The sequence below is a fragment of the Centruroides sculpturatus genome, unplaced genomic scaffold, assembly GCF_000671375.1.
Source record: "Centruroides sculpturatus isolate CEXI.00-Female unplaced genomic scaffold, Cexi_2.0 scaffold199, whole genome shotgun sequence".
Classification (NCBI taxonomy): Eukaryota; Metazoa; Arthropoda; class Arachnida; order Scorpiones; family Buthidae; genus Centruroides; species Centruroides sculpturatus.
The window spans coordinates 731,353-751,936 of record NW_019384516.1 but is presented as its reverse complement, the minus strand read 5'-3'; the positions used below and the strand labels follow the sequence as shown (position 1 = coordinate 751,936).

The 20,584-nt window shown below is 28.3% G+C and overlaps 1 protein-coding gene across 1 annotated transcript in view; it reads left to right on the top strand.

The window, feature by feature from the left end:
* Positions 1–1,649: 1,649 nt before the first annotated feature.
* Positions 1,650–20,584, top strand: part of LOC111622594 (low-density lipoprotein receptor-like) — a 25,735-nt gene continuing 6,800 nt past the window's right edge. Inside the window, exons 1-14 of the mRNA XM_023365007.1 lie at positions 1,650–1,698; positions 5,411–5,476; positions 6,100–6,219; positions 6,900–7,016; positions 8,718–8,963; positions 14,201–14,320; positions 15,132–15,266; positions 15,529–15,648; positions 15,756–15,884; positions 16,176–16,347; positions 18,907–19,122; positions 19,207–19,325; positions 19,429–19,568; positions 19,777–19,921. Of these exons, the coding sequence (XP_023220775.1) occupies positions 1,650–1,698; positions 5,411–5,476; positions 6,100–6,219; positions 6,900–7,016; positions 8,718–8,963; positions 14,201–14,320; positions 15,132–15,266; positions 15,529–15,648; positions 15,756–15,884; positions 16,176–16,347; positions 18,907–19,122; positions 19,207–19,325; positions 19,429–19,568; positions 19,777–19,921 (1,894 nt within the window). The remainder of the gene's footprint in view (positions 1,699–5,410; positions 5,477–6,099; positions 6,220–6,899; positions 7,017–8,717; positions 8,964–14,200; positions 14,321–15,131; positions 15,267–15,528; positions 15,649–15,755; positions 15,885–16,175; positions 16,348–18,906; positions 19,123–19,206; positions 19,326–19,428; positions 19,569–19,776; positions 19,922–20,584) is intronic.

The window sequence follows — 20,584 nt, the reverse complement described above, 5'->3', positions numbered from 1 at the left end:
TAATTTAATATCTAATTTAACGAATGCTTTATAGAATTTATTTAATTATTAACATTTTTAAAGCCAAGTTTCCCTAAATTACATTCAGAATTTCTGCAAAACAACAATAACTTATTTATACGAACAGTTAAATGACATTTTCTTTTTAATCATAAAAGAAATATTAAATCATTTTAACTTGCACATTTTTCATATTAATTTGAATAATAATTGCATAATTCTGGAAAAGAAATTTTGATACTAGAATTATGGATATATAGACCTATTGAAAATATCAATTTTTCCACTCTGACTTTTAAATTTTTATGATTAAAATATATTATACATATGCTGATTATTTTTTTAATGTTGGATTGTTTCTAGTTCTTTTAATTTAAATAATTTTAAAGTTTAACTTAATGAAACAAAGTAAATTTACATTATGAAAATGTTATTAAAGACAATAAACTGAAAATAAATGATGTAAAATAATTCTTAAAATAAATTCAGTTTCTGAAATTCATGCCAAACATCATTTAATTTGAAAATTAGATTATTACAATTATTATAAAACTAGCAGGAAAGCCTGGCGTTGCTCGGGCAAAAGCAACGATAGCAAAGATTAAGATTATTACGTTATAGTCAACCTTACCCATTTTCACAGAATGCAAGAATTGGGTCCCCCTGTTTCCAGACTAATTAGAGAATTTTTAGATGGGTCTAAAAACATGTTCGATTTTTCGCTAAAACGAAAAAAACTGCATCTGCGTCTTGCACGTCGCTTTCTCTTAACAATTCCATTGTTATGTAACACTTCCATTGTTGATGGAAGTGTTACATAACAATGGAATTCCATTGTTGATGGAAGTGTTAAGCCTTAATCCTGTCCCTCGCCCTTGTGGGGAGGAATTTCAAAAAATCCCTTCTTAGTGTGCGTTCTTGTGACGTACCTTAACTGTGTACCAAATTTCAAGTTTCAGTTCCTAACCGTTTGGGCTCTGTGCTTATTATTATTATTATTATTATCAACCCATCTTGATTATATATATATAGATTAAAACTTTATGATAAACAAACAGAAAAATATTTTTTATGACGTATACATACATACAGTGAGTATTTCTTCTATTGGAAACAAATATAACAAGATATACATATACCTTTTTATATAATTTTGAAATTATTTTATCTGTTTTGATGTTATAATATATAAAAAAAATTTAATATATGATTAAATATTTAAAAAACTGCATTAAAATATAAAAATGAATAAAGAATAATTGAATTTAAAGAATATTTTTTTTTTAACTTTTATTGTTTGTGTGTGTGTATATATATATATCATAGATAGAGAATCATTAGTAGTGATTGCAAATTTACTGGTTATTACATTACTAGTAATTCGGTAATTATATTTGGAATTACCAGTAAATTCATATTAACAAATGATTTAAAACGAAACTGAATTACTGACAGATTCATTAAACAACCATTTATTTTCAAGTTTTCTACCAGTTTAGACGAACAATATTCTTGTAATAGCAATTATTATGATATAACAGACATTGAAGTAAAGCTGATTATTGTTTTTCTTTATTTTGAAAGTAAGCTCTTAAAAACATAATACATTTAAGCTCTCGTTGTCTAATCTAGATCTAATTTTCGTACATATGGCAGCTGCATTAGAAAAAGCTCTCTCGGAATCAATACTAGTTGGACGTACTGTCATTAGAGCATTGAAAATCTTTTTAAGCTCTACGAAATAATTCATTTCTTTCTTAACTATATCTTTCACACTTTTAAATTTACTTATATTACTGTTATCAGTGTTTATGCTCGTTTTATGTTTAATGAATAAGTCCAATTTCTCTTTCATTGTTAAATTTGACTTTTCTATTTTGCACTTTGTTCTTGTGTCGATGTGAGAAGTTGATGGTGTTGTAAGCAATGAACACCTTTCATCAGAATCTGAGTCTGAACTAATTTCAGTGACATCCTCAAGTCTTGATTCATTTTCATTTTCTGATAAGTGCTTGAATAGCTCTACAATCCTATTCAAAATTGTATTTTCATTAACATTATTGGATATTTCATGTGACTTATATTTGTTCAATTTTTCTGGGTTATGTAGATACATTAAAATATCAGAGTAAATAGTTCGTCTCTCTTTCACATGAAAAATAATTTCTTTTTTAGTTTGTTATGCAGAAAGAAATCATACTTTGATAGTTCTTCTATCAGAAATTCTAACATTAGATCTGCAACGTACAAATTTGTGTTTTCGCAACACAGTGATTCGACTGCTACTTTTATAGGTTGTAATGATTGTATTGTATTAGAGAACAATTCAAGTTCATTTTCAGAAAAGGTTTTATCTGAACGAATATCAGACTTTTTCTGACAGAATTTTCCAGTATGCCAACATACTGCTCCAATGTATTTTTGAGTCTAATATTAGAGATAATTATTTTCCTAATTCATCTTTAATATGGTTCTGTAGAATGTCATTTTTGAGTGGTGATTTTGAAAAAGTTTTGACTACATTTTGTATTTTCTTAATTAAGAGTCAAAGTTTCATCTTGTAAAATATCCCCGTGAAACTTAAGTGTCATCTCAAGGTTTTCCTGTATCACTTCAAATCCTCCATCAGATTCATTGTCTGAGATTTCGGAATCTTCATCATCCAGTTCCAAATGTATGGATTCAGTACTGTTTTCTTTAACATGGCCTTTTTTGTAAAGAACTTTCGTTACCGCTAACTGTAAGCTGAGAGCAATGTACACTTGGCTGTTTACATCGACTAGTCTTGACACTTTTTCATCACTGCAACTTCATCTGTGATAATTGAAATTAGGTTTTTATAATCAATATTGAATTCTTTTAATCTGACATTTAAAAGTTCAATGCATTTTTCAGCACACGTAGATCCACGTGGGCAAATCAAACTTAGATTCCAAAATTTGTTACTTGCATGGAGATTAATATTAATATATCAATGGTTGTTAAGTGATGTCCATTCGTCACAAGATATACTGAAGGATTCTTCTCAAACTTTTCGCTCTGATATATCTTTAATAATCTCATCCTAAATTTTTTCCAAATTCAGGGATCATCATTTTAATTGAATAAGGAGATACAGGTAGATTTGCATATTTGCTTGCAGAGAAAAGTTGTTGTCTTATGTCTCTCGATGTGCAAAATTTGGAGAATGGCAATCTGTCAACTGAAGCCATTAGAGATAATACTGCAGGCAAAGACTTGTCAATTTCTTTCTTAAAAACGCAGTTATTATTATTATTTTTTTTATTAGATTCACTATGTGCACTGTTTCTGGCTGTCTCAGATTTTCTTTTCAATAAGTTTATATCATGACATCGTGTGAGGTGACTATGCAGTCCACTAGTACTTCCTTTGACTGCTTTGATTGTTTTAAAGCACAGTTTTCACACTTCAACATCTCTTTCTCTTGTGCAATTGAAGTAATCTCATGGTGAATTTTTACTCATTACTACAATAAATGTGAAACATACTGTATTAGGGAAAATGCTATTTTCTATTTTTGTTTATCTTTTTATCTATAACTATCTATATATTTTTATTAATGCATTCTTTTGTTTCTGTTTCAATTAATCTCACAATAAAGATTCCAAATTTTACAAAATTTGACTCCAGCATCACTAAATCACATTCCAATGAACAAAGTTAAAAACAAGCTTCTAGAGTCTTGCACTTAATCTAGTTTAATTATGATTATCGTTCCATTATGGCAAACATTGATAATGTTTGTAAAGAAACTGAAAAGAATATTACTTACTATGTAAGTCGTGCTTTCAGGCAGCACGTATTTATGAACTATTAAATCAAGACTTGGTAAGAAGTTTTCTTTTGCATCTCGGCTATCTCAAAAGCAAAAACGAGACCCATTTCTGGAGTATAATACAGGGAATCAAGTTATAAACAGACTAGAAAATTCCTTTTAGTAACCTTAAATTATAAATGGAATAACCTGTCACCACCTGCACTGTTTTATTGCTATGGTATAGGATGAGAGAAAATGGAAATCTTCTTCCCACGCGTATTTCCAGTGGGAATTTAAAAAAAAATGAATATTTGGTTAATTAAGAGGTTTTTTTTTCCAAAATACTGGTAAAAAAATTAATTACTGGTAAATTTACCTGGTATAATTTTCCTAATTTACTGGTATACTGGTAATGCAATCACTAATCATAAGTGGTTATCTGTGAAAACTAATTTTCAAATAAAATTTTATAACCACTCACTGACCAAAATGGTATGTAATAGTTTGGAATTTTTACATATCTGCATCTGGTATCAAATAGAATATGTTGAATGTAGTAAGAATACTCTGTAATTGAAAAACTGCAAAAGTTAAGAGTTAGTCACATACGGTTTATTCCCACAATAAATAATTTTNTTTTCTGCCACAAAGGAATATTGTGGCAATATTGGCAGTGTAAGTGGCTGTATTTTGAAGATGAATTTATGTGAAAATATAACATTTAAAGTGCCAGAGTGCAAGTCACATGACTTTTGGCACATAAAATATTGGAATATTAAAATGATGTAAATATAAGCTGCAGAGATTTTGTAACCCAGCAAGTTTTTACTACTTTATTGTAAAATTGAAATGAATTCATTCATTAGAAAAAATGTTTTTTTACCTCTCCTGAAAAGTTTCTTTTTTGGCATTTACAACATTATGGCATTGCATGCTTCATTTGTTGTTGGTCATTAAAAAGCTTTTTAATTAAACTCTTAAATATTATAAAAGTTCAAATATAACTTGTATGTAAGGCAAGGTTTTATTAGGAAATTTTTTGTACTATTTGTTACAATAGTCTAGATCAGTGGTTCTCAACTGTCCAAAGTGTTCTATTTAAAAAAAGGAAGAAATTTGCAATAAAATCTTTTATCTTACGATAAAATAGAATTGTCTATAAAGAAAGTAATATAAGGTGAGAATAATGTATTTAAAATTGATAGGCAATTCCACATTTATTGATTGCCAACATTAGTGCTCCATGTAATAAAAAGTATATGAAAGGTATTCTGTGGCATCTGAAAGGTTGAGAATCACTGATCTAATGTATAGTTAAATAATTTTTAAGAAGTGAATTCAGTTGGATTTTTTACTTTATTAATGAATTATAAAAGGTTCAAAACTGAATTGAAATGTAATGAATTTAATTAATGTAATTATTATTAAATAAATTAATTGATTTTAGTAAAAAACAATTAAGTTTTTTATTTAAACAAAATAAATTGAAGAAACTGTTTATTAAGTATAAAATTAATATTATTAATTGTTAAATTTTCAGCAAATGTCACCTGTTCAAGTCAACAATTTAAGTGTGGCAATGGAAAATGTATTCCTGAACGTTGGAGTGACAATTTCAACAATTTAAAAAAGAAATAATTATAACTATTCTTATATATGAACTTACTCTATACAAATTTACATTAGAAGAATTAAAAGGTTTTATATTTTTAAGACCTACTAATATTTCTGTAATAACTTTGACTTTAATGTATAGACATTTGAAAAAAAAAATGTTATAGAATAAAAGCTTTGTATAGAAGTAAATTTGCTCACACTCCTCTGTGATCATGAAGGATTCTTGCATCTATTTTCTGTGTTATAAATGTCTGCCTTCTACATCCAGGGCATACATCGTTTATAGAGTTTCAAAAACTTGGAATTTATTATTAAATAGTTGTTCAGTCTTAATTATATATATAATCTTTTAATGATAAGTGGAACTTTGTAGTAGATATACCTACTTGGAGGTTAAACTCATGTTATCTGAATTAATGAATAAATAGTGAATAAAACAATTCACTCTGCATCTGAAGGACAGCTAAAATGGAATTTACTTAATTTAATTAACCATAAAAAAATTGCTTTAATGGAGGAAATCAAAATAAAGTACATAAAATTCCACTGCTTTCAAATATCAAATGTTCATTCTAAGCAACGCTCAAATGTTCATGATGATAAATATTTGATGAATTTACTTTAATAAAATAAACTATATTCCTTTGATAAAAAAAAAATTATACTTGATAAATATAATCTATGTTCTATTTGCTATTTACTAGGTCAGAAAACTTGTGCTCCAAATGAATTTCAATGCAAATCTTCTAAAGCATGTGTTCCAAATGATTGGGTTTGTGATGATCAGGAAGACTGTAAAGATGGGTCAGATGAAAATGCTTGTAGTAAGTAATTTTATATTTAAAAAATGAATTTTAAGTTTAATAATGTAAAATTTTATATATACTTATGATAACCAGACAACTTAAGAAAAGGAGGGAAAGACTGTTTTAGGTTAGAATTGTTAACCAATATCTTTTGATGGCTAGATGGCTGAGTAGTTAAGGCATCTGCTACTGTTCTGGGGATCCAGGAACAAATCCTGTCGGGTCAAAAAAACCCCAAGAATTTTTGGTGTTGAATGAGGAATGAGTGGTTCATCCCGAATATGTCGATTCCCAATGTTTGTCACACAACTGCCCCATTGTGGACTTGATGAAAATGGCCATCTTAGTGTCCATGAGCAGAAAGAGTAAAAAATAAAATAACAGATTCTTTTCAGATTTGTGTAAAATGCATAAACTATTGAAAATAGTTATCACTTATAATATGTATTTATAAATTGTCCTAATTAATTACTTATTTTTAAGCCCATTAATAATTTTTTAGAAAGTTTGTTTACTGTGATCATCATATTTTTAAATTGCTTTAATATGTGATGGTTTGATTTGAACTAATATAAATCTTATTAAATTATTAACCCTTCAATCTAAGTAACTTAGGTAAAATATTGATTTTAATTAAATACTTATCTCTATTTGTTACTTTGAGATAATACTTTTTAATATGCACATTTTCCTTTAAGATAAAACAACTTGCAAAGAAAAACAGTTTACCTGCAGTAACGATAGATGTATTTCGGAACATTGGGTGTGCGACGAAGAAAATGACTGTGGAGATAACAGTGATGAAATGAATTGTCGTAAGTCATTTTAATAATTTGATTTTTGAAGCTTGTTGATACAATTTTAATTTTTGATGATTAACAATATTTCATATAAAGTAAATAATTTATTTCAAATATCTCTGTGGAGTGAATGCCATTATCATTTTATCAGGAAGTTATTCAGTTCATTCAAAAATGTGTAAAGACTTTTTCAAATTTCGTACAGAAGAAGTTTTTGATAAACTTATTTACAGATAAGAATGCCATCAAAAATTTATATTTATTGTTTTTTGTATCACTGACTGAATAAAATTTATGAAGTCTAAAAATTGACACATACTGGCAGTAAAATTAAACTGATACTGAGCATCAATGATAGACTCAACCAATCATCTCTATTGATTGTCAAGGTCAAAAGAGATGATTTGATGAAACCAGTTTCTAATGATAATTATCATCTTATCTTAATGTACAAGTGGCAAAATATTTTGTAATGTTTTGTAATAATTACTTATTATATTTATTAGTAAAATAAATCTTAAATAATAGATTGATTTAAAGATATATTGAGAGAGTTGTAATGACTGGAATAAATCATTTATAAATATTTTAAAAACCAACCTGGATGATAATTTGTGTGCAAATGTCTTAACAGTTTTGCATATAACTAAATGTCTTTCATCTGATTTTTGATACAGCAAAGAAACTTGTTTGTTCTAAGATTTTCAGTTTAGATAAATTTTGTTGCATTTAAAGCATACAATCCATAACATTGTAAATGCCATTTTTTTTCTAAATATGTTTTATTGAAGAATTGAATTCTAAATGCAATGTTTTCTGCCACTAAGGAATATTGTGGCAATATTGGCAGTGTAAGTGGCTGTATTTTGAAGATGAATTTATGTGAAAATATAACATTTAAAGTGCCAGAGTGCAAGTCACATGACTTTTGGCACATAAAATATTGGAATATTAAAATGATGTAAATATAAGCTGCAGAGATTTTGTAACCCAGCAAGTTTTTACTACTTTATTGTAAAATTGAAATGAATTCATTCATTAGAAAAAATGTTTTTTTACCTCTCCTGAAAAGTTTCTTTTTTGGCATTTACAACATTATGGCATTGCATGCTTCATTTGTTGTTGGTCATTAAAAAGCTTTTTAATTAAACTCTTAAATATTATAAAAGTTCAAATATAACTTGTATGTAAGGCAAGGTTTTATTAGGAAATTTTTTGTACTATTTGTTACAATAGTCTAGATCAGTGGTTCTCAACTGTCCAAAGTGTTCTATTTAAAAAAAGGAAGAAATTTGCAATAAAATCTTTTATCTTACGATAAAATAGAATTGTCTATAAAGAAAGTAATATAAGGTGAGAATAATGTATTTAAAATTGATAGGCAATTCCACATTTATTGATTGCCAACATTAGTGCTCCATGTAATAAAAAGTATATGAAAGGTATTCTGTGGCATCTGAAAGGTTGAGAATCACTGATCTAATGTATAGTTAAATAATTTTTAAGAAGTGAATTCAGTTGGATTTTTTACTTTATTAATGAATTATAAAAGGTTCAAAACTGAATTGAAATGTAATGAATTTAATTAATGTAATTATTATTAAATAAATTAATTGATTTTAGTAAAAAACAATTAAGTTTTTTATTTAAACAAAATAAATTGAAGAAACTGTTTATTAAGTATAAAATTAATATTATTAATTGTTAAATTTTCAGCAAATGTCACCTGTTCAAGTCAACAATTTAAGTGTGGCAATGGAAAATGTATTCCTGAACGTTGGAGATGTGATGGAAGTATGGACTGTACAGACAGTTCGGATGAACAAGATTGTCCCAATCCCATCAGTACAATAACATGTGGCTATCATGAATTTTTGTGCGCTAATGGCAAAGATTGCATATCTACTTCTTGGAAATGTGATGGAGATAGTGATTGTCCAGACAAATCAGATGAATTAAATTGTAAGTATTTTAAAATATTATAAAAAAATTATTAATTTATTTTCAAATTTATATTATACTGAATAATAATAGTTTTTATAAGCTATTATTATTCAGTATTATTCAGTGAATTAGATTGTATAAAACAGGCATGGCCAACATACAGCCCGTCTGATGAATTTATGCAGCCTGTGATTAATCTTTCAACATTAGCTACTGAAGTCTGAATAATAGCTTGGTGAAAAATTCTGATAGCTTAAAAAAAAAAAGGTCAACAACTCACTGTGCGTTTAGAGTTAACCCTCCATTACAAATCTCTTAAGTACAGCGTAGAATGTTGACAAAGCATGATAATGTGAAAAATGTATCTGTAATCTCTATGTACAATTTAGTCTCTATGGGGTGACACCACAATGAGATCTCGCACCACCTCAAAATCTTCCTGGGGCAGTCTCTGGTTTGGCCTGTGAAAAAAGTTCTCTTTCCAATTCGGCTCAGGAGCAAAAACTGTTTGCCACCCCTGGTATAAAACCAATCATTTCTAGAGCAAATTGCAAATATTTTTATTGTATTGGTGATAAAACTTTAAATTAAATTAGATTTTTGTATACGAGTAAAAACTTATACCATGTATATACATCATATACATGTATATACCATGGTATAAACTTATACCATGTATATGCATCATAGGCAAAATAATTGTTTAGATCAGGGGTGTCCAGCCCGCGGGCCACATGCGGCCCAAGGCAAATTCCAATGCGGCCCAATAAACGTGTAAACAAAACTGACAAATGTTTTAATTTTATTATTATTTATTTATTTCAACGGCATAAACTCAAAAAAGAATAAAGGTTTATGGCTTTGTGAAACTTCATATTTTATTTTTGAGTGGAAAGAAAATATTTTCAAATATTTGGAGATTTGTGAATGAGGAACGATTACTAAATAAAGCTGGAGTTGTGACTCAAAGGAGTATAGACTCAAATTCGGGGAAAGGAGAGAAAGGCCAAAAGATAAAAAGTAGTGAGAAAGGTTAAATAGACCTTCTGTTATGCAAAAATTGACTGTTAATTTTCCAACTTTCCCTGCATTTAGGTCTATAATCCTTTGAGTCACAACTCCAGCTTTATTTAGTATTTCTTCCAACATTGCAAGATTTGGCTACATTGCGCCAAATGTGGCTACTTTTTTTTGTTTGACATAAAAAATATTATTTGGCGCATTGGCTACTTTTTGGGCCATATATTATTTATAAATATATTAGTTGAATAAAAATGCACTTTAAAATGGTGTTTCATTGCTTTTTATTAATTAGAGACCCAAATAAAACAAATATTTGTGTTTTTCAAATAAATTTTCGTTTGTAGTTTTTATAGTAAATGAATTTGTCTATTTCTAAGTAAAAATTGAAAGTGTCTGTAGAAGTAATTTTTTAAAATATCCTTTTTTATGATAAAGATTTAATACTTATTATTATAATCTAGACATGTTAATCCTTTAATATACTTGTATATTGGGCACAAGTATATATTCAATATACTTGTGGCCCAAAACTCCTTGACTTCTTCCAATGCGGCCCAAAGAAACAAAAAGGTTGGACACCCCTGTCATACATGAAACTAGCCATCAGTAGTTCCAAAGAAAAGAAGAAATCAGTCAGTCTCTATACTTATTTGATAACCCTCATAACTTTTTACAGTGTAATTAAAGAAAAATAATTGTTCCATTATATTGAATTTCCTTTTAAAATATGATTTAATTTTTAAAAATTATTTTTAATAGATTCTGACAGAGAATCTGGATCACAAGATGATAGTACAGCTACTGGTATAATTGTTATAGCAGTTGTGTGTTGTGTAGTAGGTACGTCACTAGTTTGGATAATCATTATATATCAAACAAGAAAACGTGCTGAGGAATATGCACCAACTAATTCTGATGAAGCAGCTATACCAAGTGAATTAGCACCATTTGCTACTTATCCTACTACTTGTACTGAAGAATATAAAGAATCTGTCCCACATTTGTTCTTGGATTCAAATTCTGGTATGAAAATTTATAAGGGATTGTGTTAGCTAGATATGAAATGAGATGTCATAAAATTTTTCTTATTTCAGAACATTCCAGCAAAGATAGTGGGACAGGTGATAGTGCCAAGCACAGTAATGATGAACTTCTTCCTTCTGATGGTGTGAAACATCACAGTCTCATTTTATTAAATGATAGAACACATCTCACTCATTTAGTAAGAGGTAAAAATGACAACTTTTAAAGTTTTTCTCTTACTTATTTTGTAAATTTTGTTATAAAAATTTAAATTTAGATATTTATTCTTTTCAAATATAAATTTTATTGTAAGTCATTTTCCTATAATACAGTTAAATGATGATTTTTCCTATTAGTTCTTGTAATTTTTGGGAATATTGATGAAATCATCAGTTATATTCATATATAAGTTTTTGATTTCTGGATACACGAGGAGTGAATTCAATTTTTGATTTTTTATTATGTTTTAAAAAAGTGATTTTATTCAATTTTTCTGAACAATATGATTTTTAATTATAAGTTGAAAANTTTTTATTAATCAGAGACTCAAATAAACCAAATATTTGCGTTTTATCAAATAAATGAATTTATCTATTTCTAAGTAAAAATTGAAAGTGTCTGTAGAAGTAATTTTTTAAAATATCCTGTTTCGTGATAAAGTTTTAATACTTATTATTATAATCTAGACATGTTAATCCTCAAATATACTTGTATATTGGGCCACAAGTATATATTATATATACTTGTGGCCCAAAACTCCGTGACTTCTTCCAATGCGGCCCAGAGAAACAAAAAGGTTGGACACCCCTGGTTTAGATGATATGATCAGATCACCCATCAAAATCTATCAATGTGTGTGACAGGATGCAATCATTCCACACACCTTGCAGGATGTTTGGGGTGTTGTGGCCTGATATATTGCAAGGATCCAAACCTCTTAAACTTTGCAACCACATGTCCAATAGTTGTATGTTAAATGGTGCTCACTGGATGTTTGCAGTTGAACTCCTCTGCTGCCTGACCACTGGCTGTCAGTATTGTCTTAGCCTGTGGTCATTCAGCACAGGAAAAACTCATTACATTACTTAACTAAACTCTATATAGTGTCCCATTTTATTCCATATAAAATTAATTATAATAAATTTTATGAAACTTCATGCTAATATCAAATTATGTTGAAAGTAAAAACAGATTTTTAAATTTAAAATAATTTTAAATTATCATTATCATAAATTTTGTGTAAAAACTTATATAATAATAATTTTTACAATAAATAGATTAATTTTAATTTATTTATATAGAATGTAAATAGGTAATCTTGATTTTATGGAAATAACAGATATTTAATACAAAAACTTTTATGGAGATATTGAGCATGTCTTACACAAAAAAATTATTTCCTTTTAGGATAAGACATTTGAAAATATAAAAAATACTGTAATCAAAATTTTATAAATTTATTTTCTTCTGCAACTACTACTACAAAAGGCTCAATACATAGGCATATAAATTTTAAATTATCTTTAAAAGAGAAGTTTTATTTTTATATTACTGTAAATCACAAATTAAATTTTAGCAATGAATATTCAACATTCACCATTGATAATTTAGGTATGTACACATTATTAAAGTTATTATTGAAGTATAGAGTAATACAATGGCTGTGTGGCAGACTCAACAGTTCTGTAGTGGTTGAGTATTTTACTACTGAATGCTCTTTACAGATGTGCTACTTCAGAACATATTGAGTTATTGATGGCAAGTTTAGTACCAAAGCTTGTACTACCTTTTGGTAACTGATCACACACAATAATAGATGTATGTATTGTTTACAAATATGAAAAGCATGCATTATAGTACTACAGTAATTCAATCAACAACTAAAAAGAGACATATGCAAAATGTAAAATTTAGGAAGAATTTACTTAAAAACGTTTTTAAGTTTATGGAAAAAAACAGAAGCTTTTTTAGTGCACTCTTGTCAACTGGTAATTTATTTCACAGATTCTTAATTGTTATGTAGCAGTTACCACTACTATACCACTGCTCAAATAAAACTGTTTAGTCTGCTGAACATAGTATTTAATTAGAGGAGATTGGCTAACAAGTTATATTCGTGCTATATCATTTTTATCTAGAAAATCATTCATTATTTACAGATATCCATTAGTTGTTTATGCTTTTATAACATATTTTAAGAGTGTCTTTGTCTTTATCATAAATCACCATTATAACCATTTATAGAGGGCAACCAATACACTGAGCAGGTTAAGTGTGGGAGTGTTGCATAGCTCCAAGGTTGTTGTGAGGAGAGATTTCCATATAAACATGAGTTTTCAGTCACTAAAGCATCTGTGTAGCATTGTTTGAGCCCATAATGGGTTGTAGTTCTGTTTGAGCATCTTTTTTTTTGCAAGCTCTGTGGTACACTTTCTTTTCACTACATCATCCTGGTACTCAGCTAGGCAACTAGCAAGCATTTGTATTGTGGCCCCAATGTACCTTGTGTTCACCTTTGTTACAGGATTCTCCAATGGTATAGCATAGACTCCTGATTTTTTAAAGGAGGACAATTTATCCTGATCATTTCAGGTAAGTCTATGCAAATTTGGTAGCAGAGATAGGGGCAGGAGAAAGTTATATTGCCTGAATGTATGGCAAGTGTGTATGGAAAGGGGTCTGAGGTACTGTAATGGCAGTTGAACTACTGACACCTCCTTGTTGCATAGTGTTGTGCTTGGAAATAGAGATTCCCTAACCATGTTATGCATGTGCGTGAACTTAGCATGTGAAAAACTAGCTGTTTGTACTGCCAAACTGATGGTGTTTAACTGATTGTTTACAAGCACTTTTTCCCTTGTAACAAGATTTGTTTACAAGGGAATAAGAATGCTCTTCTAATGAAAGCAGCATATTAAATTTATGGAAAACCAAAAATAGTAGCCTTTCAGTCATCTACATATGCTCAAATCCAAGAATGTTATTGCTGCATCAACCTCTTTCTCCCAAGTGCAGTTAATAGGGTACTTATACAAAGAAAAAGCTGTTAATGCTGCACTCAGTGTATCTTTACTGCCTCTTATCTGATATTTGGTATGAAGATCAAACTATATTATATTACTACTTATATATTTATCACAAATTTAATTTAAAATTTATGAAAACATTATTCATATAAGTAGTAAAATGTACTGAATTACTTTGGTTAGGTAATAATACATGCCGTCCAGATCAGTTTCAATGTGACGATCTGCATTGTATTCCTGGACAACTACAATGCAATGGGCAAAAGGAATGTAAAGATGGATCTGATGAAGAACATTGTGGAGGTAAATAAAAAGTAAAAACTATAAGTTAGTTTTAAATATAAAATATTAAGTTAAATGATAATAAAATAATAAATAGTTTAATGTAATTTTATTTATTGGAAATGAAAGAGTATTTTAAAGTTAAGAAATGACAAAAGTCTTTTTGTAATCAGATATAGATAATCAAAACTTGTTACAATATTTAAAGTGATTTTATTATTATATTAACAAACCTTCTTATGAGGAAAAAATACCATTTTTTTATAACTTTTGTAAGCAATCTGTAATCATAAGAGAAGCAGTCTTTTGAACTGGTTGTTTGTCTACTGACATATGTTTTATGGTTACAATCAATATATTTAAAATTAAATAGCTGTAATGACTTATTATCAAGCAGACTGACTTTTGTTTCTTTATGTAAATTGTACCAGGTATATGTATTGAAGAAACAATAGACAGAATTTTTCCTTTATCTAAAAATAAAAAAACTACATCATAAAAATTTTTTTATACTTTGATGATTTTATAGAAATGTAATAGATAAATCTAAAAACTTAATTCAATAATTATTTATTATGGAGAAATTTTGATGGATATCTGCTTTATTGCAATAAAAATTTTCATTTAAAATTGATCTGTTTGTGAATATTAAGCTCTGATACAGCACAAAAGATGATGTGAATAATTCTTTAAAATTGATTATTCAGAGAATAACAATTTTAGCTTAAATTAAAATACATTATTAAGTTAGATAAAGTAGATATTTTCCTTAAAGTATAATTAGCCATTGTTATTCATTATAGATAACATTTTAAAATTATTTTACTTTTAGAACCAAATAGCGACAATACTTGTGATGAAAAAACACAGTTCCATTGTGGTCGTAATCATTGCATTTCAATAAATCTCACTTGTGACGGCAAAAATGATTGTGGTTCTTGGGAAGATGAACCTCAAGACAAATGCAGTAAGTATTTTATTAAGAAGAGTTCATGCTATACTTCCTTTTATTAAAGGAATCTGTCATCAAAATTATGAGTTTAACTTTATTCTTTAAAAAAAATTCTGCTATGCTGTGTAGAACAGACAGCAACTATACAAAATAATCTTGCAAAATCTAAACTTTTACCAGTATAATTGCATCTATCATTTGCAGTAGATTTAAATGTTTAGTTCCTTGACCTTTTCTCGTGTTTAATTTTAATTATTATCTTTTCATTTAATTTCAGATGTGACTGAATGTGATACTAATAATGGCGGATGCTCTCAAAAGTGTATCGATAAACCAATAGGTTATTACTGTGAATGTAATGAAGGATATAAACTTGTTGATAACAGATCCTGTGAAGGTATTTAATCGTCGTTTACATTATTAATTTATTCTATTTTTGACTGTTTAAAATTAATATAAATTTAATTGTATTTTTATTTAAATTTTATAATTTAAAATACACAGATGTCAATGAATGTAGTGTACCAGGTTTTTGTTCACAAGTTTGTATTAACACCAAAGGCAGCTTCAAATGTGAATGTATCGAAGGTTACAGTTTAGAACCTAACAATCATCAACGCTGTAGAGCTATGGGTAAGTTTACTTTACAATTGACTTTCAAATATATATTATCGGAATTTAAATTTTGTTTAATAATAATTCATTGAAAATAAACAATTAAAATTACAATTTTAATTGTTTGTCTAAAATTTATTTTTAAAATAAAGTTTTTCTATGTGAATATAGTATTTGAAATAGTAGTTTAAAAATGAACTTGCACAGCTTTCATTAAAATTGTTTACAACTTATCGAAGATACAAAAATGAATACAGACATTTGATTTGCAAATAAAACACTTCTAAATAAAATTTTTATCTTATTTAGAAGGTCATCTGTCTTTAATTTTTGCAAGCCATCACGATATCAGAAAATATGAGTTAGAAACTGAGGAATACAAATCTCTGATTGAAAATTTAGAAAGCAGAGTTTATATTGATTATATATATCAAACTGGAATATTAGTTTGGTCTGACAGTCTGGATAAAAGTATTAAAAGGTAAAAATTTGTTAAATGCATTTTTCTATTTAAATATGAAAACAATGTTTGTAAATGCATTCTATATTATTTCTTACAATTATATACATGAAATGCTCTTATAGACAACAATATATATGTACTCAACCTTCAGAATTGAGAGTGAAACATATCATAGACAATGTAGAAAAATTGCACTGTGTACAAAACTTTTCAGCCTATGTTTACTAAGAATGCAGCTTTTTTCTAATTTGACTATGAAGATCTGTTTTTTGAAAAGGAAGAATTCATAATTAAGAAAGAGTGTGAGAAAGTCATATAATTACAAGATTCTAAAATAAATAAATCTTTTGACTATTGAACACAAGACCGTGTTATTAATTAAACACTTGGCTCAACTGAATAAAGAGGAAAACGCCAAGTGTTTAATTAATAACACGGTTTCAGAAAACAAAACAAATAAATAAATCTTTTTATAATATATATAAATGTATAATATATTCTGTTTTAATATTAAAAACATAAACAATAAATACAGTAAACTTCTCTAACTCAAAGCTCCAATGGAAGGGAAAATCTTCAAATTACAGACAATTCAAGTTAGAGAACAATAAACTAAAAAATAGCAATCCTGAATAGATTTCTATTTTTACCTCTCTTGCTTTATATAAAGAATTTTTGATAATGCCTTTCAGCAAAATGTTCAACATAACTAATGGATCCAATCGACAATGTACTATACCGGGTTAAAGTAAATAAAAAAAAAAAAAAAACCAACGTACCAGGAACCTGTTTCTGGTGTGCTTCTCGGTAAAACAAAGTGTTACAAACGTTTTCAAACTTTTTCAACCAAAGTGTTACAAACGTTTTCGAACTTGTAAGAACTTACAAGTTTGAAAACATTTGTAACACTTTGTTTTACCGAGAAGCATACCGAAAACATATTCCTGGTACGTTGGTTTTTTATTTATTTATTTATTTATGGAATCAAACAGTTTTGCAGGTACATCATGTTGAGATAAAGCAAGAGGACCTCTCACTTTGGACTTCAAATGTTGTCTGAAAATTGGTGTTGGAGAGTAAATATAACTAACTGTTTGAAAATTTCACAAAAATCTGATAATTAGGATCACTTTGAATAAATATTAAAATTCAAGTCAAGAAAGTCTAAATTAACATAAATCAGTGTCAGGGGACTGTAAAAAACTTTGACTTGGAGAAAATCTGAGTTAAGAAATTCAAGTTGAAGATGTTAAATTCCTTTGCAATTCCATTGAGACCTACCAAGTGCTTCATTTTCTTCAAGTTAAAGAAATATTTGAGTTACAGATGTCTGAATTAGAGAAGTTTTACAGTATTAACAATTATTTATATATAACAACAGATGGCATAATATATGTATATAACTCAATAAAACTCTGCTGTACTAAACAATAGATTTTGCTGCAATTTTATAATTATAATTTATTTGTTACTAGCTTACCCGTCGCGCATTGCTGCAATCTCAGAAGAAAGGAAATTCAAGCAAACTCATTACGATAAAATTCAATTTACATTTTATCATTTTTATTGAAACTTATTATTATTATTATTATTCATTTTCATCGGTAAAACATTTCAAAGTGTCATTTCAATTCTATTTATTTATTGGAGTGCTTGTGGATACACGATATTTTTTGTTTTTCCGTCTGNGGAAATTATGTATTTAATTATAATAAAGTTACAATAAATTAAGTTAATATATAATTATGTATACAGTACCTAATTTATATATAATACTGTACAGACGATAGTAAACTCAATTTACCCGCCTAAACTCTCTGTAGCTTGGCGCTGGATGGCGGAAAGAAGTTCGGCTGCCCGATGACGTTTTACCGAATTATAGTTTTTTACCATGTTTGTACAGATACCGTCGCAATTTTTTCACCGTCATATAGGAATCCAAACTATAGGAACCCGTGTTATGGGGGGGTCGACTGTACATTCAAAAATATTTCATTTGCATAAATACTTTAACAATCCTTCCTGAATAAAATCTTAGACTACTTTAGTTAATTTCAGTTTTCTTAAAATTATTCATTTATGATTTTTCTAATAAATTGTTTTAATACTTTCACTTTGCAGGTAATAATTATTGTGGTATATTAAATGGTCACTGTTCCCATCTTTGTCTACCTTCCCCCAATATTACCGAGAGATCTGCAAAATTTTCTTGTGCATGTCCCGATGGCATGATACTGTTGAAAGATTTACGAACGTGCACGTTTGAATGTAAGTATAATTACTTTGTTTTATTACTTCTAAAGAAATAGAAAACTGCTTTATTAATTCAGAATTTCATAAATATATTTTACACTATACAGTGGGTGATCGGTTAACGAACAGATCGGACAACGAACACATGTTCGGATAACGAACACTTTACTGAACAAACACAAGAAGAAGCACGTAAATAACGAATACCGATTGGTCTTCCTTTGTCTCAGGCAACAATTCGAAATTCTTTGGAGCGCGGGAGACATCGAAAGTATTGTAGTAAATTCTTATAGTGAATTTCTAAAAATAAATTTTAAATTATAGTGCACCAATTGATACTGGAAAACCGATAATGAAAATTCTGACTACGGACATTGGTATTTCTAATGATATTGCAGTAGATTGGATCTATTTACATATTTACTGGACTGATGCTGAAAAAAATAACATTTATATTACTGATATGAGTGGCAAAAAGAAAACATTAATCCACACGGGAAATGATAAGCCAAGGGCAATTGCCGTGAATCCAGTAGAAGGGTAAATAAAACTTGTTTTGAAACAGATGTAGCCTTAACAAAATATAAATATTAATTCTGAAATTAAATATTATTTTAAAATTAGATGGATGTTTTGGACTGATTACGGTAATATTGCTAAGATTGAACGTGCCGGAATGGATGGAAGTCACCGTCAGACTATTGTTTCATCCGATATTAAATGGCCCACCGATTTAACACTTGGTATGTTTAAAAACAAAATTGAATATTAAATAAAATCAATATCAATGTCAAAATATATAAATTAGAGAATTTTTTTAATGATGATATTAAATTTAAATTACAGATTTAGTTGATAGAAGAATATTTTGGGTGGATGCAAAATTACATATTTTATGTAGTGCCGATTATAGTGGACGAAATCGTCAAGTTGTTTTCTCATCTGAGGCCATTTTAAAACATCCATCTTCAATGGATGTGTTTGAAGTAAGTTTATACAAAATTATAATAAAAATTTATTTATAAAATTATACAAAGTTTGTTAAAATCTATAAATTGCTTTTCAATTAAAATGTCATTGCTAACTTCACTATTCAGATATTTGGAATATTAATTTTTACATTTCACTTCATATGATGATCAATTATTTTTGAAATGTCAATAATTAATTTTTGTTTTGAAAATCACCTTACAGGATTGGGTATATTGGACAGATGAAGAAACAAAAAATATTCACAGAGCAAATAAATTTAATGGAAAAGAAATTAAAGTTTTCAGTGGGATATTTTCTCCTACAGATGTGCGTGTTTTTCACTCTTATAAACAGCCAAAAGGTAAGTTTTTTTTAAACCAATTATAATGCCATTCCACATACAGTCAACCCCCCTAAACACGGTAGATACGTTCCGTTCTTTATGAGTCCATTTTGTAGGAGTCCTTGCCAATCACAGCCTGGCATGTATGCACTTTACGGACTACGGCTGTTTGAAAGGTTTTCTTCCATAAAATTAATCAATTCTAGACTAATTTGACTCAGCATTTCCAAAACATGTATAATTTTTTGGGAATAATCCATATAAACTATGCTATAAACAAAAAATTGTATGATTACTTACCAAGTGTGCACTGTTCGATGTCGCCATTGCTTAATTAAGCTTGTTTTCATTGCGGAGCAGCGCACCAAACGGCGGCCGCAATTTCTGATAAGTTATTTTTCTGCAAAAACTTCGTTGAACTTTGGAGACATCATTAATATAAATAATTTTTATGGCCGTTGAATAAGAAATGTTTCTTTCACTAGAAATGTATAAAATTAGTGCTGTATTAGATTTACGGTACCTAATTTACATACTGTACAGATGATAGTAAACTCAACTTACTCGCCTAAACTCTCTGTAGCGTGGTGCTGGACGGCGGAAAGTATATATATAATTACAATAAAATTAAAATAAATTAAGTTAATATTCTACAGACAATAGTAAGTTTCTGTTCTCCTCCTCGAT